The 26,053-nt window shown below is 35.5% G+C and overlaps 1 protein-coding gene across 3 annotated transcripts in view; it reads left to right on the top strand.

Moving 5' to 3' along the window:
- The window catches only part of NDUFS4 (NADH:ubiquinone oxidoreductase subunit S4), a 118,812-nt gene that overhangs the window by 66,503 nt on the left and 26,256 nt on the right, over positions 1–26,053 (top strand). For 2 of the 3 annotated variants that reach the window (XM_061129805.1, XM_061129804.1), the window contains exons 3-4: positions 20,588–20,760; positions 24,448–24,521. In XM_061129805.1, coding sequence (XP_060985788.1) covers positions 20,588–20,760; positions 24,448–24,521 — 247 coding nt within the window. The remainder of the gene's footprint in view (positions 1–20,587; positions 20,761–24,447; positions 24,522–26,053) is intronic. The other variant, XM_061129806.1, reaches the window with a different exon arrangement.

The following is a 26,053-nucleotide window of genomic DNA, read 5'->3' as shown; positions in this document are numbered from 1 at the left end:
ATTTTATTTGTTTGGATTTTATATCAGATTTTTTGGACATATTTTAGAGATTATTTTAGGTCATATTTTAGAGATTTATCTGTAAAAATACATCATCTTTTTAATGAAATCAAAGTACATAAGGTGCATATTATCTTCTTGGAAATTGGTTGTCTAACTTTATTTAACTGAATATAATTATAAACTAATTATGAAGGTTTATATCAGTATGTAGGTATGTAATACTTCATTTTATACTGTATTTGAATGTAGGTGGGATTTTGTTGTTGTTTTCTTTGGTAGTAGAAAGAGGATAATTTTGTTTTTAGAGTTATATAGCTTTTTTGATTGGTCAGCTTGTCAGATAATTTCAAAAATTAATTCCAGATACCCACATTAAACTTGTTAAAAGCCTCATGTCCATCATCTGATAGTAAGTTCTTAATGAAGGTAGGGGTAAGAGGAAGTGAAGAGAACAGTAACATCTTTTGGTGGCAATTATATCACCAAATATTTGGTGATATAGAAAGAAAATTGCCAATTTTTCTTTATATCGTGTATTTCTGGGACTAGAGCAAAGGAAATGCAGACCTCAGAATTTGAGAGTAGCAGTCATCGAATCTGTTTCTGGGTTCAGGCTTTCTGATCTCATTTGACTTAGTCTGTGCTCTGATTTTATTCTTCAGGATGCCACTTGCAAGCTTACAAGTATCACTTACATTATACAAGATAAGGAGGCTTAAAACATAGGGTAGTGATATGGAAGCTTTGCTGCTTGCAGTGTACTATGTGTTCATAAAACTCTTTAAAAGGCATACTTATCAAGATATGTGTGAATAGGCATTTTGTTCAGTTCCTGTTTCATGTTAAATGTTTTATTTGTTTCAACTTTGAATTTATTGCATATTATTTGGTGAAAGTCTTTTTTTAAAAATTTTTAATGCTTCCAATAAAATAGGTATTAAAAATGATCTTGGCTTTCTCTAAGCAATACATAGGACACAAATAAACTAAAATGTTGGGCTGAGAATGCTAATTTAAATTCAAGAGCTGAGGATTCAATTAGTGTACTGATTTGCATCTGTTATTTATAGTGACTACTGAATATGTATTGTTAGTTAAAATTTATCAATTAAAAGACATTAAGCATAGTTCACTAGTTAGAAATTTACATCCAAAAAATTAAAGTTCCTGTTTTAGTAAGCTTTATAATATATTAAACATTCACATGGTGACTGGAGTGGCATGTGCCTAGACTGAGGACTAAAGCTCCTCTCTGACTAGGAGTTTTCGACTACAACAGTCTGTAACTACAACAGTCAGTAACTGCAAAGATTCTGCAAGAAATTTTTTTTAACTCATATTTTATTTATAATATAAAAATCATATTGTACTTTTTCATTTGTTTATTCAGTTATTCGAACACCCACTATGTACCATATTCTTGGCCCTGGGGATATACCAGTAAATAAAGAACAGCATTGTTGCCCTTAGAGCTTATATTTTCATGTGTAAGCATATGGCAACTTTATTTCTACACGATTAAGATACTTTCATAGATTAATGAATGTTAGAGAAAAAAATCAAGCAAGGTGATAGAATAGAGAATAGCTGGGGGTTTAGGTAAAGCAGGTGTTATTAATAAGGCAATCAAAGAAAGACTCTTTGAGAAGATATGAAATGTGAACTAAGGTTTGGATGATGGAGGAGCCAGCTGTGTGAGAAGCCAAGGTAGGTAGAGGGAGAAGGTAAAGCCTTCAAGTGTGAGCCAGCTGGTGACAGCAGTCAGAGAAGAGAGGAAGAGCTGTGCACAGTGAGGAGGAGGGAGAGTGATGGTATAAAGCAAGGTCAGACAGACAGGAAGGCGGTGGGTTAGGTGAGATTTCAGTTCTGTGGTAGCAAGTTTAAATTGTTACCTTTTATCCTGATTTTAATGGGAAACCATTATAGGGTTTTAAGTAGGAAGGTGATTTGATCTGATTTACTTCTCAAAAAAGCTTGAGAATTACTTAGTTAATTATGGTTAAAGGTCATTCCAAGAAGTTCAGAGGAAGTGATTTGTTTGTTGGCATTTTTAACTCATATGCCTTTTTTTGACATTTCATGAAATTTTAATAGTTTTCATCAAGTTTTCTACAAGCGATTGAATTTTTAACAACTACTTTTTTTTAAAGGACCCCATTTTTTTAATCTTTGTATTTTAGATCTTATATATGGTATAACAATTCACTGATTCTTCTATTAAAGAATCTTCTGGATTTGAAATTGCTTTTTTGATAAAGATTTTATTGGGACCTGGAATAGTCAATTCATCTTCCCCGAATTTTCTACTCTCTGTGGCCCTCCTGTACTGATCCTGCTCCACCCCCAAATCAACACCCCACCCCCACCCCACCCCATCAAAAAAATAGTTGAGATTTGTCCTCAGGGTAAAAGAAGGTAAGACTTCTGAGGTGCTGTCCACCGTGTAGGTGCTGACAAAGCCCCAGATCCCAGATATGTTTGTATTGCCCACAGTTTGTATGACTTTTTTCCCTCTGTCTTTGTGACTCTTCCTCTTTTGCTGACTGTGTGGCTGATAATCATCTCTCTCTATCTTTCTGGCTACTTGTGTTTTCTCTTACCTCCTTTCAGTTTCCCTTTTCAAATGGCTGGCTATTTCTTTCTCCTCCTCTGCTTTTTTCCACCCCTGTCTCTGCCTGGTTTTGATTGTCTGGCCAGTTCCTTGCCTAACGTTGTTCTTTTCTTTTTTTCATTCTTCTGTGTCTCTTCTGCCCTCTTTGTTGTTCTGCCTGTCTTCATACTTTTGTTCCTTTTGCCCTTTTTCTTCAATCTTTGCTTCTTTTTTCCTCTTTTTGCAAAATGATAGGAGAGCTACATCAGATCCATAGAGGAGAGACAAAGATGACACCACCTTTTAATTACATTTTTCCTCTTTGTCTCATTTCCCCCTTTGGGAATATATGGGACTTGAAGACATTTACAAACTGTAAGAAGAAACTGTTGTAACTTGTACATTGTATTACTTGAAAATTTCAAACTAATGAGACACGTGCAATACTAGAAAGACCACGAGCTTATTTACAGATATAGCATTAGGTCTTTAAATCCCTTCTTTTAGTTGTGTGACCTTGAGTATGTTATTTAACCTCTGTGAGTATCCTCATAAAATGAAAACATTTTTTAGAGTTGTTTTGAAAGTTAGTTTAGAATACCCACATTAAACAACAGAACATAATATCTTGTTTATTTCATCATTCAAGAAAAATCTTCTTCCCCTGCCCCCTTGCACTTTTTTCCTATTTAGAATTGTTAATCTGAAAAGAAAGTCAAATGGATATTATAACCCTAGAATCTGAGTTAATTGAGACTGCCGTTCCAAGTCTGTTTGCTACTCAGATATTGAGTTCCTTGGGGATCTTGGAGCAAAATATTGATCTCAGTTACAGTGGTCTTATATTTGTGGTTTATTCATTTGTGTATGTCAGTGTATGTCAAGTTGGTATTCAGTGATTTTGTCATGTAACTTGCCTTTTCTTTCAGCCTATGGCACTTTACTAAATAATCTGTGATATTACTGCCTTTCTTTACATAGTTTTTGCCAATCAGTTGTGTAGATATATTTCTATATAATTATCATTCTCATGATAAATTTCTTTAGTCATTTTTAACTTGTTTTTCATGGTGTGAATTTTAAACTATTACTCTGAAGAAGTTTTGGAAGGCCTTATTCATATTATTAAACTTAATATTTGGTCATTAAACTGTATGTAACTTAAAAAAAATTTTTTTTACTTATTTAATAGTAAAACATATACATTGTAGAAACATTAACTTGGAAATATTATATCACCTTTAATGTCATAGTCTTGGTGAATTTACTTATTTTTTTGTATGAATATTTAAAAACAGAAAAAATAAAAATAAAAACAGCAACATCTAACATATGCAACACAAATTATGCTTTGTAGTTTGATGTCCTGGCTTTTTTTTTTTTTACTTTATTTGCATTATGTTGTGACTATCTTTAAATTTATTCAAAAGAATGATTGTAAGTTGATATACAATGTCCCATTATATGGCTATCCCGTAATAATATCTTTTGTTATAATGCAAGTTGTTTCCAATTTTTTGCAGTTATACACAATGCTAGAATGAACATCTGTATTTCTAAGTCTAATCTTTGATAAAAGTGAAAGTGTTAGTTGCTCTGTTGTGTCCAGCTCTTTGTGACTCTGTGGTCTGTAGCACTTGAGGCACCCCCATTCATGGAATTCTCCAGGCAAGAATGCTGAAGTGGGTAGCCATTCCCTTCTCCAGAGGATCTTCCCAGCCCAGGAATTGAACCCAGGTCTCCTGCATTGCAGGCAGATTCTTTACCATCAGAGCCACCAGGGAAGCCCAATCTTTTTGATAACGTTTCAATTTTAGGATTGATTCTTAGAAGTGGGATTACTAATTTAAATGGCTTATTGTAAATATTTTAATTTTTTGATACCTAAACATGATTAATAACCTTCTTGAGAGGTTTTTCTTTCTTTTTCTTTTTTTTTTTTACTTTTTTAACTGTATAATTTTAGAGATATGGCTCTTCATGGCCTGTATTTTTTTCTAGTATACATTATCCAGTTCTAAAGATGCCTTTCAGACGCTGACACATAGGGTATTACATGTTCTATCTAATGGGTAAATACTGTACATCTAAAAATTAAAAAACAATAAAAACATAGAATACCTAAATGACGTAGCATTGAATTAGAAAATACTTCAAAGCTTAGTATATCCTGAGGATCAGCATTATGAACTTAGCTATCATTGTACTATCAAGTTGTGTGTGTGTAGTTGATATAGTTACATCATAAATAAATGTAAAATATTAGGTCACTGCATAGCAATTAGTACTATTATTGCTATTACTATTCTTTTATAATGCATTGTAACAGGGTTTGATATGTAAAGAATGTATCTGAGTGATATTCTGCATATCTTATGTGTCAGTTTGTATTCTTTACTATAGAGCCTTTCCAGAACAATGCAAGGTGATCATCCACTAATATATCTATAGTACTTATCTTCATTATTTATTGGTGAACTACGTTATTTTTTATTTCTAATTTAATTTTATTGTAATCAACAACACAGTATTTATGATTTCAGTTTTGAAATTTTCCCAGACTTTTTTATGGCTCAGGATATAGTGTATTTTTATTAATATTTCATGTACATTTGGAAAGAATGTGCATTTTTTCTTTTGGGGTTTGGTGATCTATAAATTTCAATTAAGTTTTTGATTGGTTAATAGCATTGTTCAGGTTTTCCTTATCCTTACTACTATTTTTGTCTGTCTTCTGTCAGTTACTGAGAGAGAAGTGTTAACATCTCAAAAAATAATTTGTTTCTTCTGTTGGATCACTTTTTGCTTCAGTTATTTTGAAGCTCTACTTTTAGATGCATAGACATTGATTGAAGAGTCTTACATGTTCGTGATGAATTGACGTTTTTATCCTTATGAAACATCTCTCTTTATCCTGGTGCTAATCCTTGTTCTGAAGTCTACTTTGATGATGTTAGTATAGCTTCCATTTTCTTATTCTTAGTTTTACATGGTGCGTCTTATTCTACTTTTTACTTTTAACCTATTTGTGAGCTTACATTTAAAGTTTGTACCTTGTACATATATTTTGCTCTTGCTTTATTTTATGTAGTTTGACAGTCTCTGCCTTTTAATTTCCATTTGGTTTGTTTTCACCTCCTCCTTACCTTTCTCATTTTCATTTTGGATTGAGTACATTTTTGGAAACCCATTTTTTCTTCTCTATTAATGTCTTAGATCTACGTCCTTTTTTTAGTGGTTGCTTTATGGATTACAACATGCATTCTTTGTACAGTCTACTGTGAACTGTTAGGTTGATGCAAATGTAATTGTGGTTCAGACTATAAATTTTAAATCATTATAACAAGGGTCAAACACATCATTATTCATCAAAGTAGGAACGATTACAATCAACACATTTTTGCCAACGAGAAATAAGTTTGTTTATTCCTGTAGTGTAAAAATCCAAGCTTCAGGATTCAGCAAACTCTTGGAAAGCCTTTTCTGCCTCCTGCTGGTTGGGGAAGCATTTACCTTACAAAAAGTTGTCGAGATGCTTGAAGAAGTGGTAGGTGGTTGGTGAGAGGTCAGGTGAATATGGTGGATGAGGCAAAACTTTGTAGCCCAATTTGTTTAAGTTTTGAAGCTTTGGTTGTGTGACATTCAGTCAGGTGTTGTCATGGAGAAGAATTGGGTCCTTTCTGTTGACCAGTCTTGGCTGCAGGCATTGCCCTTTTTGGTGCATCTCATCAGTTTGCCAAGCATACTTCTCAGATGTGTTGGTTTCAGTGGGATTCAGAAAGCTGTAGAGGATCAGACAGGCAACAGATAGTGACCATGACCTTTTTTTCATGCAGGTTTGGCTTTGGGGACTGCTTTGGAACTTCTTCTTGGTCTACCCACTGAGCTGGTTTCGCCAGTTTTATAAAGTCCACTTTGTGTTGCACATCACAATCCATTGTTTTTGCGTAGAATAAGAGATGACACTTAATAATGTTAATTTTTTTTTTATTTGCAGTCAGCTCACAAGGTACCCACTTATCTAGCTTTTTCACCTTTTCAGTTTGCTTCAAATGCCAAATGACCATAGAATGGTCAACATTGAGTTCTTCAGCAACTTCTTGTGTAGTTGTAAGAGGATCAGCTTTAGTGATCCTCTCAGTTGGTCTTCGTCAACTTCTGAGGGCCTGCCATTGTCATCTTCAAGGCTCTTGTCTCCTTTTGAAACTTTTTGAACCACCACCACACACTGTACATTCATTAAAAGTTCCTGGGCCAAATGTAGTGTTGATGCTATGGGCTCTCTCTGCTGCTTTACAACCCATTTTGAACTCAAATAAGAAAATCATTCGAATTTGCTTTTTGTCTAAACTAACATCATTCCCCTAGTCTAAAATAAATATAAAATAAGTAGCAAGTGATGAGTCCTTCACAGAAAACATAAAGTGAGAAATGTGCATTAACATGACCATATTTATTTAAGAATATATTCCAATATCAAATGGCAAAGTTGAACAGTGCAAAACTGCAATTACTTTTGCACCAACCAAGTGGCTGTCTGAGGAGGAGAAAAGGAAAGATATACCCAAATGAATGCAGCCTTCCAGAGAATAGCAGGGAGAGAGAAGAAGACCGTCTTCAAATGGACAATGCAAAGAAGTAGAGGAAAACAATAAAATTGGAAAGACTAGAGATCTTTTTAAGAAAATTGGCAATTTCAAGCCAACATTTTCATGTAGGGATGTGCATGATAAATAACAGAAATGGTAAGGACCTAACAGAGGCAGAAGAGATTAAGAAGTAGCAAAAATACATAAAAGAAGTATACAAAAAAGATCTTAATGACCCAGATAACCATGATGGTGTGGTCACTCATCTAGAGTCAGACATCCTGGAGTGTGAAGTCCAGTGGGTCTTAGGAAAAATTACTACAAACAAAGCTAGCAGAGGTGATGGAATGCCAGCTGAGCTATTTCAGATCCTAAAAGATGATGCTGTGAAAGTGCTGCACTCAATATGCCAGCAAATTTGGAAAACTCAGCAGTGGCCACAGGGCTGGAAAAGTTTGGTTTTCATTCTAATCTCAAAGAAGGGCAGTGCTAAAGAATGTTCAAACTACCACACAATTGCTCTCATTTCACATGGTAGTAAGGTAACGCTCAAAATCCTTCAAGCTAGGCTTCTACAGTACATGAACTGAGAACTTCCAGATGTACAAGCTGAATGTAGAAAAGGCAGAGGAACCAGAGATCAAATTTCCAACATCTGTTGGATCATAGAAAAAGCAAGAGAATTCCAGAAAAACATGTACTTCTGCCTCATTGACAATGCTAAAGCCTTTGACTGTGTGGACCTCAACAATCTGTGGGAAATTCTTAAAGGGATGAGAATACCAGTCCACCTTACCTGCTCCCTGAGGAGCCTGTGTGCAGGTTAAGAAGCGACACTTTAAGTCAGATATGAAACAATGGACTGGTTCCAGACTGGGAAAGGAGTACAAGGCTATATATTGTCACCTTTCTTATTTAAGCAGAAAAAACTTTATATTTACTCAGAAATTTACCATTTCTGATGTTCTTTCCATCTGGTATCTTTCCTTCAGCCTACAGAACTTTATTTAACATTCCTTATTGTGCAGATCTTTTGGGACAAAATCTCAGCTTTTGTTTATTTGGAAATGCCTTTATTTTGCCTCTGCTTTTGAAAGGTTTTTTCTTTGCTCAGGCTACCATAACAAAATACCATAGACTGAATGGCTTAAACAACAAAAATTTATTTTCCCATAGTTCTAGAGGCTAGAAGTTCAAGATTGTGGTGCCTCTATGGTTAGTTTCTGATTAGGACTGTCTCTCTGGCTTGTAGGTGGCTGTATCTCACATGGCATAGAAAAGAAAGCAAGCACCCTGCAGTCTCTTTTTACAAAGGCACTAATCCCATCATAAGGACGCCACATCATGACCCGTCTAACCCTAATTACCTCCCAAAGTCCCTGTCTCCGAATATCTCATATTTGGGCTTAAGGGTTCACTCTATGCATTTGACAGGGCAGGGGGACTCTGAATGTTATGGGTATTCAGTCCATAACCACCTCTTCATTGGATATAGAATTCTAGATTGAAAGTTTTTAGCACTTTAAAGATGTCATCCCACTTTCTTTTTAAAAAAATTGTAAATATGCATAACACAGAATTTACAATTTTAACCACTTTATAGTGTATAATTCAGGGGCACTACGCACACTTACAAGGTTGTGCAGCCATCACCACCATCCGTTTCCAGAACGTTTCTGTGATTCCAGACAGAAACTCTGAGCCCTTTAAACAGTAACTCCAGAGGGATGGGATGGGGAGGGAGGTGGGAGGGGGGATCGGGATGGGGAACACATGTAAATCCATGGCTGATTCATGTCAATGTATGGCAAAAACCACTACAATATTGTAATTAGCCTCCAACTAATAAAAATAAATGAAAAAAAAAATTTTTTAAATAAATAAACAGTAACTCCCCATTATCACCTTCTTTTAGTCTCTAGTAACCTTTTTTATACCTTCTGGCTATATTAATTTGCCAGATAATATATGATATAAGCAGAAACCATATAATATTTGCCCTTTTGTGACTGGCTTATTTCATTTAGCATGATATTTTCAAGGTTCATCCATGTTATATAGCATGTGTCAGAATTTCATTCCTTTTTGAGCTTATGTTGTATATATGTGCCGTATTGTTTATCCATTCATCTGTTGATGGACATTTGGATAGTTTCCATCTTTGCCTGTTGTAAATAATGCTGCTATATGCATGGATGTACAAATATCTGTTGTATAGTTCCTGCTTTAAGTGGAATTGTTTGGATTATACAGTAATTCTATGTTCAACAGTTTGAAGAACTACCAGACTGTTTTCCACAGTGGCTGTACCATTTTCACATTCCCACCAGCAACACACAAGGGTTCCAATTTCTCTACATCCTTCCTCATCAGCAACTTACTTTCCGTGGTTTTAGATAATAGCCATCCTAATGGGTGTCAAAAGGTACTCACTGTGGTTTTGATCTTCATTTTCTTAATGACTAATGCTATTGAGCATTTTTTCATGTGCTGGTTGGTCATTTGCATATCTTTGGAGAAACGTCTATTCAAGTACTTTGCACATTTTTTATGTGGTTTTTTTTTTTGTTGAGTTGTAGGAGTTCTTTATATGTTCTGGGCTTCTCTGGTAGCTCAGCTGGTAAGGAATCTGCCTGCAATGCGGGAGACCTGGGTTCAGTCCCTGGGTTGGGAAGATCCCCTGGAGAAGGGAAAGGCTATCCACTCCAGTATTCTTGCCTGGAGAATTCCATGAATGGGGTTGCCTTGAGCGCTACAGAATAGTGTCTCAAAGAGCCAGACACAACTGAGCAACTTTCGCTTCACTTCACTTTATATATTCTGGATATTTATCCATTATTATGTATGTGTCCTTTGGTGCACAAAACTTAGGAGTTTTATAGTTTTAAGTATTTACATTTAGGTTTTTGATCCATTTTGAGCTAACTTTTGTGTATGATATTAGGTAAAGAATTCAGTTTTATTCTTTAGCATTTGGGTACACAGTTTTCCCAGCACCATTTGTTGGTGCTTTCCCCATTGAAATGGTCTTGGCATTTTTTATCATGCTTTTTTTATCACGATAAATCTAGTTACTATTTGTTGAAAAAAGTGGTAAGTGAAAAAAATGTTAGTTGCTCAGTTGTGTCTGACTCTTTGCAAACCCATGGACTGTAGCCTTCCAGGCTCCCATGTCCATGGAATTCTCCAGGAAAGAATACTGGAGTGAGTAACCATTCCCTTCTCTCGGGGATCATCCCAACCCAGGGACTGAACCCAGGTCTCCTGCATTGCAGACAGATTCTTTACCATCTGAACCACCAGGGAAGCCCTTACAGTTATAGCAATATTATTAATTATATTTCATATGGTATATTAATATATTACATCCCCATGACCTATTTATTTTATATGTGGGAGTTTGTACCTCTTAATCCTCTTCACCTATTTTGTTAACCTTCCAACCACTCCTCCCTCTGTTAACCTCTAGTTTATTTCCTGTATCTATAAGTCTGTTTTGTTTTTTAGATTCTACATGTAAGTGAAATCATAGGTTTGTCTTTTCTAACTTACTTCACTTTGTGTAATACCCCCTAGGTCTGTCCATATTGTTGCAAATGGCAAGATTTCTTTTTTAGGGCCAAATAATATTCCATTATATTTATATATACATCTTGTTTATCCATTCATCCATCAGTAGGTGCTTAGATTGTTTTTATATCCTGGCTATTATAAATAATGCTGCAGTGAACATAGAGGTGCATATATCTTTTAAATGGGAATTGTTTTCTGAATTTCCTTTTCCTGTTGTTCATTGTTAGTGTATAGAAGCACAACTGGTGGTGGTGTGTGTTGAGGTGGTCCAGTGGCAAAGAATCTGTCTGCCAATGCAGGAGGCACCGGTGATGTAGGTTCTATCCGTGGGTTGGGAAGATACCTGGAGAAGGAAATGGCAACCCACTCCAATAATCTTGCCAGGGAAACCCCAAGGACAGAGGAGCATCCGTGGGGTCACAAAGAGCCAGATACGACTTAGCGGTAGAGCATGCATGATTTTTTTTTCATCCTGCCACTTTGTTGAACTTGTTCGTTAGCTCTAATAAGTTTTGTGATTGTGTGTAGTAGCCTATAAATCTGTGAGCAGAGATAATTTTACGACTTCCTTTTCAATTTGGATGCCTTTAATTTCTTTTCTTCAGAACTCTGCCTCACAGCAAATGTCAGTAGCCCTGCGCTCTAATCACCATACTGCCTCTGCCCCTTGAGGCTGTGGTGTTCTGCTTGGGCTCTGTCGTGGTCTGCAGTGTGCCTCGAGATAAAACTGGGACAATTGTAAGACTTCATCATGAATCTTCCTTCTTTCAGGGATAACAGTATGATGCTGCCTGTCATCCAGTTGTCTAATGTCTGAAAAAAATTGCTTTCCCAATTTTATAATTTTACAAGGCTGCAATGGTAGTCTGATATGTGTTACTCTATCATGCATCCAAATAAAAATCCATATACTGCATTGTGACAACCTTTTACAATAATGGCTTTAATGAATCTTTAATTTTTTAAACCAGCCTTTTAACAATTTGCTCCATTATTGATGCTCTCAGTTATTTCTGTAAAACATCCTTACCAATGCACTGCATATTACGTCTTAATTTAAATACACTATCACACTCCAGCGCTCAGTAATGAGTCATGTTTACCAGGACTCAGCTGTGCTTGCTTCCATATCTTTCTATGCCAGTTTTACTTGCCATTGTAATTACATAATTTAATTGGATACTACAGTCTGAATGCTGCTATATGGGGGACAAAGAGTTCTTTATAATGATCATTCTTTTGAATACTTTGAAAAGATAATAAAGGTGAATTTCTAACATGATTTTTGTCAAATTAGGTGGTGGTGAAACAGTTATATAAAAGGTTGTGCTACAAAAGGAAATCTAGACTGATTTTGGACTTAATGTTTCACAAATCTCTTTGTATTCTTCACATTTTTAAAAAACAAAACTGTAAATTGTAGATATGCATTATCTTGGTAGTTTCTGGCAGAAACAACACTTGGAATTCTAACCACTGGATCTAAACTCAAAGGAAGGGTACTGGCCCTATATCCGAAGATTATTGAAAGGATGTACATGTGTACCTTTTAAGTTATAATACAATATTTAAAGTGTGGCTGTGTATGCATAAATGTGTGCATTCACTTAATAATCTTCTATTTTCACCAATATTTTCAGTTAACAATGATCTGTTCCTAAGTCAGAAAAGAGACTTCTATCCATAGCTTAACTTTTATTTTTATGCTAAATTAATGAGGGATTGTCTTATATTTTTTTGTCTCCTTAAAGTTTGACTTTCACACATTGCCTCTTGAATGTTGTTTTGCTAAACTAGAAACATTCAGCTTGAGATTATTTTCAGTTCCTTTCCAGATATAACTAATTTCATTTACTGTTTAAACCACCACTTGTTTTTCAGTTGTTTATTCACCTTCTGTCCCTTTGCCCTGATGTTTGTTTATTTAGAGGTTATTTCATATTTAGTTCTCTGCTGGTGTGGCTTTTGTTTTCGTAATTCTTAATTTACGTGCGTGTATGTCAGCTTTTTAACTTATTACCAGGGTATGAGGAGGACTGTTTGATTATGAAATAACAGATTGGATCTTTTAAAAATGTAATATGTTATAGAAGTTCCAAGTGTTTTGTGGCCATTTTCTTCCCCTTTATTTCAGCTTCTGAAAAAACTATTATGTGACCTACTGTAGCTACATGAATTAGTAATTTAAAAATCAAAAAAATTCTGAATCATTGGATTAAAAAGCAAACAAGGAGGGGTTTAGGTATTAAGTTGATCATTATTAATATGCTGTATCTTACAAGTTTAAAACAGTTACTTAATAACTTTCAGAATGCTTCATTGAAGCATACTGGTTTTCACTGAGGCAGTATTGACCAATTTATTTATTAAGCATTTTTTTCCCTAAGTAATTTTCACTTCTTTCAAAGTTAATAGAAAATGATTGTTTCCAGTGTTTCCTTGTAAAAATGAAGTCTTCCAATGGATTTTCCTGATTGGGAGAGAAAGTTTATTTCTATATTATTTAAAACAATTACAGCTTTCCAGGGGAGTTCCCTTGTTCCCTAGTGATAAGGATTCCAGCTGGGCTTTCACTGCTGTGGCCTGGGTTCAATCCCTGGTGAGGGAACTGAGAATTCCTCAAGCTGTGAAGTGTGGCCAAAAAAAAAAAAAACTTACAGCATTCTGTCTTAAAATGTCTGTTTAGTAAACTTGATTTGACTATGCCATATGTCAGATCATATACTATGATATAACCATACAGTAAGAATCTGAACATACATCCTTATACCATTACAAAAAAATTATGCATTTGTAGTATGTTCCAGAGTTACATTTTGAACAGTTAATTAGATTTTAGGTAAAGTGTTACCTTTTCCCACCTGTTTCTACTGGTAGCAGCTCCTATAAAGTAATATCATTTGAGTCAATTTTGAGGAAATTTTGTTAATTTTTAAAAATACTCTTACAAGTCAAAAATCAAATTCATCTTCTCCTTTATAGGTTTGTAAGGTAGAATATACAAAATAAATTTAGTCCAATTAATATATACTATTTCTCTGTGCCTTTAAAGCATAAATAGAAACTGACCCATATTGTGAGTAGCAATATAAAATTTTACCACTCCTTGAAAAGCAATTTGATAACATGTCAGAAACCATGAAAATTTATCATAACCTTGACCTAGTTAATATTACCCTTAGTGACTAACCTTAAAGAATTAGGGTACTGAGATTTTCATTGCAGTAACCTATACTGTAAAAGAAATAATAATTTGATTTTTCAGTAATAAGGGATTGGCTAAGAAATTGTGGCATATCAACTTCATAGATTATTAATGAGGCCATTAAAAAAAGAAATATCAAAACAGGGTAACTACATGGGAAAAAAAGTAAGTGATGTGATACTTGAAAATAGTACAAAATAACTATTATCACTGTATAAAGTGGACTTGTATATAGATCATTATTGTGTAATATACATAAGAAAAGCAGTTGCTAAGATTTTAAATATTTGGATATATTTTTATTTTATTTATTTATTTTTATATTTCTGTTGTTTGGTTGTACCAGGTCTTCATTGCTGCTCATGGGCTTTCGTTGGTTGCAGAGGGCAGGGCCAGTTGTGTCCTGCAGGCTTCTTACTGCAGTGGCTTCTCTTGTTGCTGAGCACAGACTCTAGGGTGCACGGACTTCAGCAGCTGCAAAACATGGGCTCAGTAGTTGTGGCTTGCAGGTCTTAGAGCACAAGCTCAGTAGCTATGGCCCACAAACTCAGTTGCTCCTTGACATGTGGAGTCTTCCCAGACCAGGTATTAAACCCATGTCCCTTGCATCAGCAGGCTGATTCTTATCCACTATACCACTAGGGAAGTCCGAATATACGAATATATTTTTAAAATTTTTCTTTAATTTTTTAATAATGTTTTAACAGTGTCATCTTAAAATCATAACTATCCTGAAAGAGTCATCTTCTGTCTCTTTCTTCAGTTAGAAACAGTAACTGAAGAAGGAGATAGCTATTTCTGCCTTTAAAACCAAATGCAATCTCTCTTTTATTTGACCCCATGGCATTTATCTCATTTTACTTTGTATTTGACTTAATCCTTCCAAACATTACTATGAGGTATGTTTTGTAGTACCTGGATGGGGGGCACTTACCACACAGCTTGCAGGATCTTAGTTCCCTGACTAGGAATTGAACCTGTGCTCTTGGCAGTGAAAGCATGGAGTCCTAACCACTGAAATACTAGCGAATTCTCTATAGTACATTTTTTAAATGAGGAAACTGACAGAATTCAAGTAACTTGTCAGTATTGCATAGGTAGCAAATGGTGGGGCTTGGGTTCCTTGAGATTTATCTGAGTCTTAACTAATACTATATTTTATAGTAATGATTATTTAGTTATCCCCCCTCCTTCTTATGGGTGCATAGATTATAGACTTTCGTAAGTTCAGGAATAAAGTCTTATTTTTATTTTGACACATACAAAAATGGAATATCTAGCCTTGAAGAAGAAAACTAGGCTTTTCTCTAGACTTGAAGCAACTTAATTGACTTTAATTACAAAATCTTTTGTTGTATTTTATTTACTAACACATATTATCCCATCCCAAGAAGATGGGAATTTTTTTGCATCTCACCAGCAACCTCCCATTACTTGTTCACTCTGTCTTTTTTAAGAAGTCAGATAGTAATTTTCATGAGAATAGAGATCATGTCTTTACCTTTGAGCGTTGTGTCTAGGTTCTAATACATAATATGCACTAAAAATAATGGAACATTTTTTTTTATTGCCCAGGCACTTTATATACATTATTTAGTCCTCATTTTACCTTGTTTAATTGATCCTTATACATAATATTTTAGGAGAAATCTATTAATTTGCCCAACAAAAGCTGGGATTCTAACCCAGTTTTGACTCAGCCCTTTGCTTTCAGCCATTGCTGTACCTTATCCTGCTCAGAAGGATATAGGAGTAATGAAAATAGTTTGAGAATGAGACATAAATATCTCTAATTCTTAGGATTTTTTTTTTTTTTTACTCATTATATGATTAGGTGTATCATTTGCTTGATCTATTGTTAGTATCGTAACAACATTCCATTTAAAATTTAACTTTTGGTTTCCTGATGTGTGCCAAGTCTCTTCAGTCATGTTTGACTCTGCGACCCCATGAACTGTAGCCCAGCAGGCTCCTCTGTCCATGGGATTCTCCAGGCAAGAACACTGGAGTGGGTTGCCACTTCCTTCGGCAGGGGATCTTCCCGACCCAGGGACTGAACCTGTGTTTCTTATGGCTCCTGCATTGGCAAGCAAATTCTTTATCACTAGTGCCACTGCCCAGGTTTGGTTTCATGACAGCTTTGCTCGATATGCAAGATAAAATGGATGATAACGTTTCAACGCTTGTTTCATTACCTGGTTAGACTCCTACATCAATGTCTTGCTTTAGCAAACAAAAATGCTTCTACTGGCACACTTCTCATTTATAGTTTTGATTGTATCTTGAATCGCTATGGCCACTAACTTTTTAGAAGTGTTTCAAGTTCTTCCATGATAAATAAAATACATATGGTTATGCTATCTGCCAAATCTATTATTTTTCAAACTAGTATTTATTTAGTATAGTGTCCTTCATTATTTATTAGACCACTTAATGAGTTTCTTGTATTAAGTATCTGTAGAATACTTGAAGTTTTTATTATAGATCCAAGATTGTTTTCCTTTTAACATCTTTCATTGTTGAAGTAGGATATAAACAGAATCATCAAATTTAGATGGAGTTTAGTCCCCAAACAAATTTAAACACATAATTGGTAACTAATAGCCTACGGTAGAACAAGTTTCTGTAAGCAGTATTTGTACTTAATGTTCCAATATGTACTGTATTAAAACTTTTCAACATTGATCCACAAATAACATTCAGTGTTAGTGAACTTATTACCAAAAAGCCTGTTAAAAATTTTGACTCTTCTCTGTGTACTGGGAGATCTATCAGAAATTCATCCAAAGTGGTGAAAGCGCTTTTCATTAATTTCTCTTTATGACAGGTGTAAAGTATTAAGGTTAAGTGGGTGGGGCAACCGGAAGTAATTACTAAGGCCAGTGGCATTTTTGTGGTTTAATAAAGGCAGAAGCTAATTATTCAGTTTTTATTTAAGTGAAATGGTGCCAAAAAGGAGGTTCCTGCAGAGCAGCTGCACTCCTTCAGTGTTACCCTAATTTACCAAAGACACAACTGTCACAAACAAAACTTTTAAACTTGATATATAGCCACAAAAGTAAGGAGGCTTTTGTTTGGAGTGCATGCAGAAGAACTCCTTTATACAAATCAACCGGCAGATGACAGACAATGATGAAAATTTGATTCTTTGAAGTCATAATAGTCATTGAAATGTGTGAAATTCTGGTATTGAAAAGAGAGCGGCCAGCAAGACTCTAAATCCTGGGTGGTTGCAAGAAGCTTGCTGGGAGGTTTTTCTGCATTTTGACACCAACTTCCCATTGCTTGTTCCCTGCTTCCTTTGTTTAAAAAAAGTTGAATTCACACAAGATAAATGGGGACAGTTGATAACCGAATCATACAGTTTTTATATGGAAAACTAATATTTTATAATGGAAATTGGTATTTGAAAGAGTAAAGTTCATTTACATATACTGGCATATACTTTCTTAATGATTTTTAAAATTCCTATTCAATTTAAACTAGACTTGTGAAATGGAAAGTCAGTGTATCAGCTCTTATAGAATTTAAAATTGTGAAAAAGATCGTACTGAAAGAGTAGAACTTTCAAATTATGATATGCTTGTTTTCAGTAGCAAATTTTTAAGTATGAATGCCCTTTAATCTGTGAATCATGATTAGGTAACTAGTTACTATTTCTTAAATAGCATATTGTATACAAGTTCATATTTATGAAACTTTATGAAGATACTTAGTTTAATAATATAAACATAGGTGTCATGCTTGATCCAATTGTTAAAAATTAAAAAGTTTTAAAATTCAGTAAGTGTATATATTATGTATAGGGTTGTTTTATTAGAATTTATAAATACTAACTGGTGAGTCTTGAGATTCTTCAGGTGCCAACTTGCAGCCTTCTCCTATCTTACATGTTTTAACGTTTTTGTAGACATAGAAAATCTATGAATTATTATTTATAAATAACCTATTTTACCAATCAAATGAGAAATCTGTGAAAGGCAACATTGACATCTTTTATGTTTTTTAAAAATAATCACATATGATCCATACTGCAGTAGAAAAGTAGAAATCTAAAAAGAGTATCATTAAAGTAGAAATCTAAAGAGTATCATTAGTTCAGTATAGTTTCAGTAGTTTGCAGATCATTTATTTTCAAAAGTTGAGTCACAGATAGGTCAGTGAGAACTTTGAGGAAAAGCAAAGCATTGAAGACACGGAAAAAGTTCATAGTGCCTCATAGTTCTTTTCAAGTATTACATTGTTTTAATGGAATCTTGGAATGAGAGCTTTAGCCCATTGAAATGTCGCTTAAAGGACATGTTCTTCTGTCACTTGCTGAAGCTGTGTGCATGAAATGATAACAATAGAGTGTTGTGATGCGTTTTAAAAGTGTGAGAAATCAGTTTGTCTAGACTGAGTGTGTGCCTACAAGGACTAGGAATTTTAGAGCTTCTGTGCCCTTTAGGTGTCAAGTATGTGAGAGATGCCAAGCCTTTTTATTCTGTCTTTGGCAGCAGTTCAGCTCTCCAGTACCTTACATGTCTTCTGCAGGCAAAGGCAGGGATTCTATGTCAGAACAACTTGGACTTCAAAATTCAGAAACTCATTTGTTTGAATGCCAGTTTTATTGGAAGAAGATGCCAAACAATTGCCATAATTTGAGAAGGCATGGAAGCACTTACAGCTAGGAGCTTAGCAACTTTTGTAGCCACTGATTTTAAAGTGGTTTTCCATCCTTAAAAAATCATGCTGTGCCTTTCTGCTTTGATAGTACAAATCAAAAAATACTCTTTCCATTTTACTAAAGCCTTATTGGTTTTTAAGTTACTTTGGCATATGCATACAATATAGACATTTATTAAGAAAAAGTGAGTCTGTTTCCTGAACTGGTATTAAGAGATTAATATGCTATCTTTTCTGTAAGTCTTAGTTAAAAGAATAGCCAACTTATAGCTTCAGCTTTTATGAGCTCAGCTCAGAATGGAGGTGTTGCTAGGGAATTTGACAAGGATGCCTCATCCCGTAATTTTGTAATATACTTACTGTTCGTTTATACTTTGCTTCAGCTATAACTAAATAGATTTTTAATATGAAAATATATAATATTAAATACTAAGTTAATGTGAAAGATTACCAACACTGTAGTGAATTCAAAGGGGGAAATAAACATTAAGGACTTTCCAGGAGCTGAGTTTCTTTCAAGCTCTTGAGTAGAGGAATATTCTTTAGAAAGTTATTGAATGTAATAATAACCTGAAATTACTTTTCTTTGAAGATGAACTTGACAGTTTGTAATAACTTGACATATTGATGCCTTTAAAAATTATGTATTAGTTGTGTTCATTTACCTTTTATTTTATCCTATAAACTTTAAAAATGTAGGCATATACTAGAAGTACATTTTTGTGTATATATTTATATGGATCATTTTAATAGTTTCTCCAAATAGACAAACTATGACAAAGTAACCACACCTAATTATTGGTATAGGTGAGAAAGTATAGTTGTCAGCTAAAATAACTCTAAGGAATTGTTTCTTTAATCTGTGTGTAGAAAGATTAGTTGAGTCAGAAATACATTTAGTTTTTTCCCAGTACATATTGCAACTAAGAACTCCTAGTATTTCTTGGGTCTAAAGCATTGATTAGAGTGGAACTACAAATAAACATGAAATTAAAATTAACAAAATGTGCTAAGTTTTCTAGTTTTCACAAGTTTGATATAATCATTTAAATGTTAAACCTGTTGTTTTTAACCAGCTTTTTAAAGTTTACCTTAGTAAGGAACCATAATGTTAAAATGCTTTATGAGCATAATACAGTTGACCGTAATATGATTTTACATTGCTAGAATGAAGTATTTTACCATTACTAAGTGGAGACTTAAACTCTAAATTACTTTGTTATTTTGTGTCCTAATTGCTACTATAGTTTGAAATATATTTAATCAGGGAATCAAAGTTGTATGTATTCATCAGTTGACCTTTTGTTATTGGGTAGAAATATAGAAAAAGATAGTCAAGTTATTGTTTTCCTCTAACATTTCCGCAAAAATTGTGCAGAATTTTTTATCTTTGCAGAATAAGTTTGACACCTATTTGATATCATTTTCTCTTCAGTAGGTTTCATTAAGGGGAGATAAATCAAAATGGTAATTAAAGTTGTTAATTGATTTTAATTGTTTACAAAAAGGGTCAGGCCTTTCTCTGAAAAGAATGCCTTGTAAGCAGCATGACACAGAAACCACTGGTAATAGATATTTTTTTCTATTTAAAATTTAGTCGCTTTTTATATTTGTTTACTCGTAATATCCTTTTACATTCTTTCTCTGTTAATTATACCAGCTTATGACATCAGAGTCTACTTAGTACAGGCTTTTCTGCCAGCAGACTCTTCAAAAATTACCAGTACCTTGTTGTACAAAATGGGCCTAAATTTTTTTATGAGCCCTTTCCCACTATACTTTAACATTCCCCCAATATATCTTCTCCAAATATCAAAGTAGTAGTTTACATGGTAAAGTAACAAAGAAGTGAAATCTTAAAAAAAATTATAAATAAGTATATATTGTAAGATACAGAAAGCAACAAAAATACATTAGGGTGTAAGTGGGCTGTTATCAACACATTTGCTTGTTTTTCTGTAGGATATTACTACTTTAACTGGTGTTCCCGAAGAGCATATCAAAACTAGAAAAGCCAGGATCTTTGTTCCTGCTCGCAATAACATGCAGTCTGGAGTAAACAACACAAAGAAATGGAAGATGGAGTTTGATACCAGAGAGAGATGGGAAAATCCTTTGATGGGTTGGGCGTCAACGTGAGTATTTTGGTTTAATTTGAATATTATTTTTGGCTCTTTTTCTGTGTAGATTTTCCTTTTAAATGCACTGATTTTCAGGCTCTTTTTTATACAGGATGCCTTATGACAATACTTTTTGAAACAGTTTTACATAGATATCACTATGTTTAATGGTATAGACATATACATTCCACATAGGTGACATATATATATATATATATATATAAATAAAATAATATTTATATAAGTGTGGTCCTGCAAAATATACTATAAGAACAGTGTTTTTCAGAGAACTATTTACTGGATAAAAATGGCTGACATTGTGAGCACTCTTAACATGGTCCCTAAGCTATAGGTATTAGTTTAAAATATACTGTGAATAGTGTTAATAATTTAATGACACTTATTTTTAAAATAAAACTTCTTTATATTTTTTGTTTATTAGAGGAGATTAGATGAGTTTGGAAATTTTGATAATCATTGTTAGTGTATACAAATGCAATAGATTTTTTTATATTAATTTTGTATCTTGCAGCTTTACCAGATTCAGCTCTTATAGTTTTCTGGTGGTATCTTGAGGATTTTCTGTAGATGGTATCATGTCATCTGCAAACAGTGACAGCATTTCCTTTTCAGCTTGAATTCATTTTATTCCTCCTTCCAGTCTGATTGCTGTAGTCAGGAATTTCAGCACTACGTTGAATACGAGTGATGAGTGCTGGTGTCAGCCTCCTGGTGTATTGGCTGGATGCTGATAAGGCAGGCTGTGGGGCTGCAATGGGCCTGGGATTGGTGACCACCTGTTGGTGGACAGGGTCTGGTCCTGGAACATATTGAGGCTAATTCTTCCCACCCCTCCCAACTGTTGCATGAAGCCAAGTCTCATGGCCTCTTGCTTCAGGGCCCAGGGGTTCTAGTTCACTTCAGTTCAGTCGCTCAGTCATGTCCGACTCTTTGGCGACCCCAAGCACGCCAGGCCTCCCTGTCCATCACACACTCCCAGAGTTCACTCAAACTCATGTCCATCGAGTCGGTGATGCCATCCAACCATCTCATCCTCTGTCGTCCCCTTCTCCTCCTGCCCCCAATCCATCCCAGCGTCAGGGTCTTTTCCAGTGAGTCAACTCTTTGCATGAGGTGGCCAAAGTATTGGAGTTTCAGCTTCAGCATCAGTCCTTCCAATGAACACCCAGGACTGATCTCCTTTAGGATAGACTGGTTGGATCTCCTTGCAGTCCAAGGGGGCTCTCAAGAGTCTTCTCCAACACCACAGTTCAAAAGCATCAATTCTTCGGTGCTCAGCTTTCTTTATAGTCCACCTCTTACATCCACACATGACCGCTGGAAAAACCATAGCCTTGACTAGATGGACCTTTGTTGGCAAAGTAATGTCTCTGCTTTTTAATATGCTATCTAGGTTGGTCATAACTTTCCTTCCAAGGAGTAAGCATCTTTTAATTTCATGGCTGCAGTCACCATCTACAGTGATTTTGGAGCCCCCCCCAAAAAAGTTTGACACTGTTTCCACTGTTTCCCCATCTATTTCCCATGAAGTGATGGGACCAGATGCCATGATCTTAGTTTTCTGAATGTTGAGCTTTAAGCCAACTTTTGCACTCTCCTCTTTCACTTTCATCAAGAGGCTTTTTAGTTCCTCTTCACTTTCTGCCATAAGGGTGGTGTCATCTGCATATCTGAGGTTATTGATATTTCTCCTGGCAATCTTGATTCCAGCTTGTGCTTCTTCCAGCCCAGCGTTTCTCATGATGTACACTGCATATAAGTTAAATAAGCAGGATGACAGTATACAGCCTTGACGTACTCCTTTTCCTATTTGGAACCAGTCTGTTGTTCCATGTCCAGTTCTAACTGTTGCTTCCTGACCTGCATACAGGTTTCTCAAGAGGCAGGTCAGGTGGTCTGGTATTCCCATCTCTTTCAGAATTTTCCAGTTTATTGTGATCCATACAGTCAAAGGCTTTGGCATAGTCAATAAAGAAGAAATAGATGTTTTTCTGGAACTATCTTGCTTTTTTGATGATCCAGCGGATGTTGGCAATTTAATCTCTGGTTCCTCTGCCTTTTCTAAAACCAGCTTGAACATCTGGAAGTTCACGGTTCACGTATTGCTGAAGCCTGGCTTGGAGAATTTTGAGCATTACTTTACCAGCATGTTGTAGAGCTGGTGTCTAACCACTGGTGGGTAGGGCCAAGGGGTTCTGGGCCTAGTGATGGTTCACTGCTTGGCAGAGGTAAATCGTGAGACCTCTGTCTACAGAACCCTGGTAGTCCTTGAGCTCCTGTGTTGGCCCACTGATTTGCGATGCCTGCAGTGTCTCAGAGCTGGGTTTGTACAGCTGGTTGGCAGAGCCAGGGCCCACGAGGTCTTGGCTAGTGCTAGCGTGTTGGCAAGTAAGTTGGGTTCTCTGTGGCAGCCTGCCTTCTGGTGGGTAGAGCTGTGTTCCCATCCTGCTAATGGCTTAGCCTGAGATATCTCAGGAATGGTGCTTATAACCTGGTTAGAAGCAATTGAGAAGATTCCAAAATGGCACCTCATGGTGGAATGAGCTCCCCCAAATGGCTCTTGCCAGTTTTCTACATCCCTGGGCTTCACTTGTCTCCTGCCTTTCCAGGAGACTCTCAGAGATCAGGAGGTGCGTCTGACCCACGCTTCCTTCAAATTACTGCTTCTGCTCTGGGTCCTGAAGTACATGAGATTTTTTGTGAGCCTTTTAAGAGATGGTCTCTGTTTCTCACAGCCCTCTGGGTCTCCTGAAACTAAGCCCCATTGGCCTTTAAAGCCAATATTGTGGGGGCTTCTCTTCCCAGTCCAGGATTCGGGGACTTGGGAGCTCAATGTGGGGCTTGAACATATTGCTTCTTGGGGATAACCTCTGCAGTTGTTGGAGAAAGTAATGGGAACCCACTCCACTATTCTTGCCTGCAGAATCCCATGGACAGGGAAGCCGGGTGGGCTACAGTCCCTGGGGTCTCAAAGAGTCAGACACGACTGAGTAACTGACTTTCTGCAGTTGTACTTACCCTCCTGTTTGTGGGTTGCCCAACTTGGTATGGGTCTCTGCCTCCTGTCTCATTGTGGTTCCTCCTTTATACCTTTGATTATAGAAGATCTTTTCTGCTTGATTCTAGGTTTTATAAGGTAAGTTTAAAGAATAAAAACAAACCTAAGACGATTCTCATTCATTTTGTTTTTTTTTAAGCTTAATAAATGATTTTTATTAGAGACTAAAGATTGCTGGATGTCTTTATAAAGTTTTTAATTTGACATGTTAGAAAATCGCCCTAATTTAACACTGCTGCTGCTTCTAAGTCGCTTCAGTTGTGTCCAACTGTGCGACCCCATAGGCGGCAGCCCACCAGGCTCCCCCTTCCCTGGGATTCTCCAGGCAAGAACACTGGAGTGGATTACCATTTCCTTCTCCAGTGCATGAAAGTGAAAAGTGAAAGTGAAGTCGCTCAGTCATGTCCGACTTTTAGCAACCCCATGGACAGCAGCCTACCAGGCTCCTCCGTCCATTGGATTTTCCAGGCAAGAGTACTGGAGTGGGTTGCCATTGCCTTCTCCGTAATTTAACACAGAAAAACATATTCAGATAGTGAACAGTTTTAAAGAAATTATTCAAAATAAGTAATTTTCAGTCACAGATTAATGTTAAATCCTGGGAAAAAAATTGTTTCTTACAGGGCTGATCCCTTATCCAATCTGGTTCTGACTTTCAGTACTAAAGAGGATGCAATTGCCTTTGCAGAAAAAAATGGTAAGTGTGATTTGCTTTTGTTTTGACAAGTAAGGTATGATTTTATGTTCTTAACCTATATTCTATAATTAAGTTGAACAAAATCAATGTATCTAGTCCAGTGGTTTTAGATTTTTTTTCTTTTTATGCCATGAGAACATACCCCTCCCCAAAATAAAAAATCTGAAAAATAAATACACATGTAACATGTGAAAGTTAAACTGCTGTAAATTTGAAGTCAAGGCTTGGAATAAAACTACTTGTCTAACTCCTATCTTATTTATGAATGCCTCTGTAAAATCATTAACATTAAGTTTAAAACATTAAACATCTCATAAGGCAACCTATTCCAGTTTTGACATCTGTTTATTATTTTCTTACTTTGAAACAAAGTCTCATGTCTGTTACTCTACCTAATAGCTTTTCAGTTATTACAAATTGGTTATCATGTTTCCTCTAAAATGTCATGTGAACATAAATGTCTATGTTTACCACTTCTATTGATATGTTGGGTCTGTAATTATATTAATACAACCTAAGAGTATATTAGTAGCTACCTAAAACTCTTGACCTGTGTTAGGTTTTCTTTCAACTGAAACAGAGACTAGAATGTCTTTTCCCCCCCCTCATTTTCTGCTGTTAAACCATGCAACACAGTAGTGAAAGGAGCCTTTGGAGGCAGATCATGATGGATTCTAATCCCTATTATGCCACTCAAAGCTACCTGATTTTGGATTAATTTCATCATGGACTTAATGTTTTTTCATTGTTCAAATAATGGTAGTTACCTGAAGGTGTACCTAGGCAAGTACTTGAAACATAATGGGCTTCCCAGGTGGCATAGTGATAAAGAATCTGCCTGTCAGTGCAAGAGGTGTAAGAGACTTAGGTTCAATCCCTGGGTCAGGAAATGGCAACCCACTCCAGTATTCTTGCTTGGGAAATTCCATGGACAGAGGAGCCTGGAGGACTACAGTCCACGGGGTTGTAAAGAGTCAGACACGACTGAACATGCACACACACACACAACTGGCCCCTTGGAAACTATTAGTCCTTTCCATTACCTCCCTCCATCTGTTATTTCTTCTGTTTCTCTCAGGTTTAAATGCAATACTGTGCATTTGTACCTGATGTATTCTATTGTTCTAGTTGATCAAATTGAATTTGAATCTAATTCAGCTATTTGAATGATATCATGTCCATTTAAGTATGTTATTACTATAAGGCAATATAAGTTTAAAAGATTATTAGTGTTTTTTCAACATATTTGACATAAATGTAAAAGCACCATAAAGATTATTATTATCTGAAATATTTGATTTTTCATCCTAAGTTCACATTATATTACACCTTAAGAATCTGAAGCCAGACTGTCAGATTTGAGTCCATGTCGGATCTCTATTTGTCTGGGTTTGTACAAGGAGAAAATGCAAATACAATGGGAATCGTTACGAGGATTGAATAAGTTTATAAAAGTAAAGTACTTAGGATGTAGCTAAGTATATAATAGTATATCAGTTTATCTTATTAGTAGACTTTAAAAATAAAAAAAA

The sequence above is a fragment of the Dama dama genome, chromosome 25 (genome assembly GCF_033118175.1).
Source record: "Dama dama isolate Ldn47 chromosome 25, ASM3311817v1, whole genome shotgun sequence".
In the NCBI taxonomy this organism is placed as follows: domain Eukaryota; kingdom Metazoa; phylum Chordata; class Mammalia; order Artiodactyla; family Cervidae; genus Dama; species Dama dama.
This window is presented reverse-complemented; position numbering and strand designations above follow the sequence as displayed.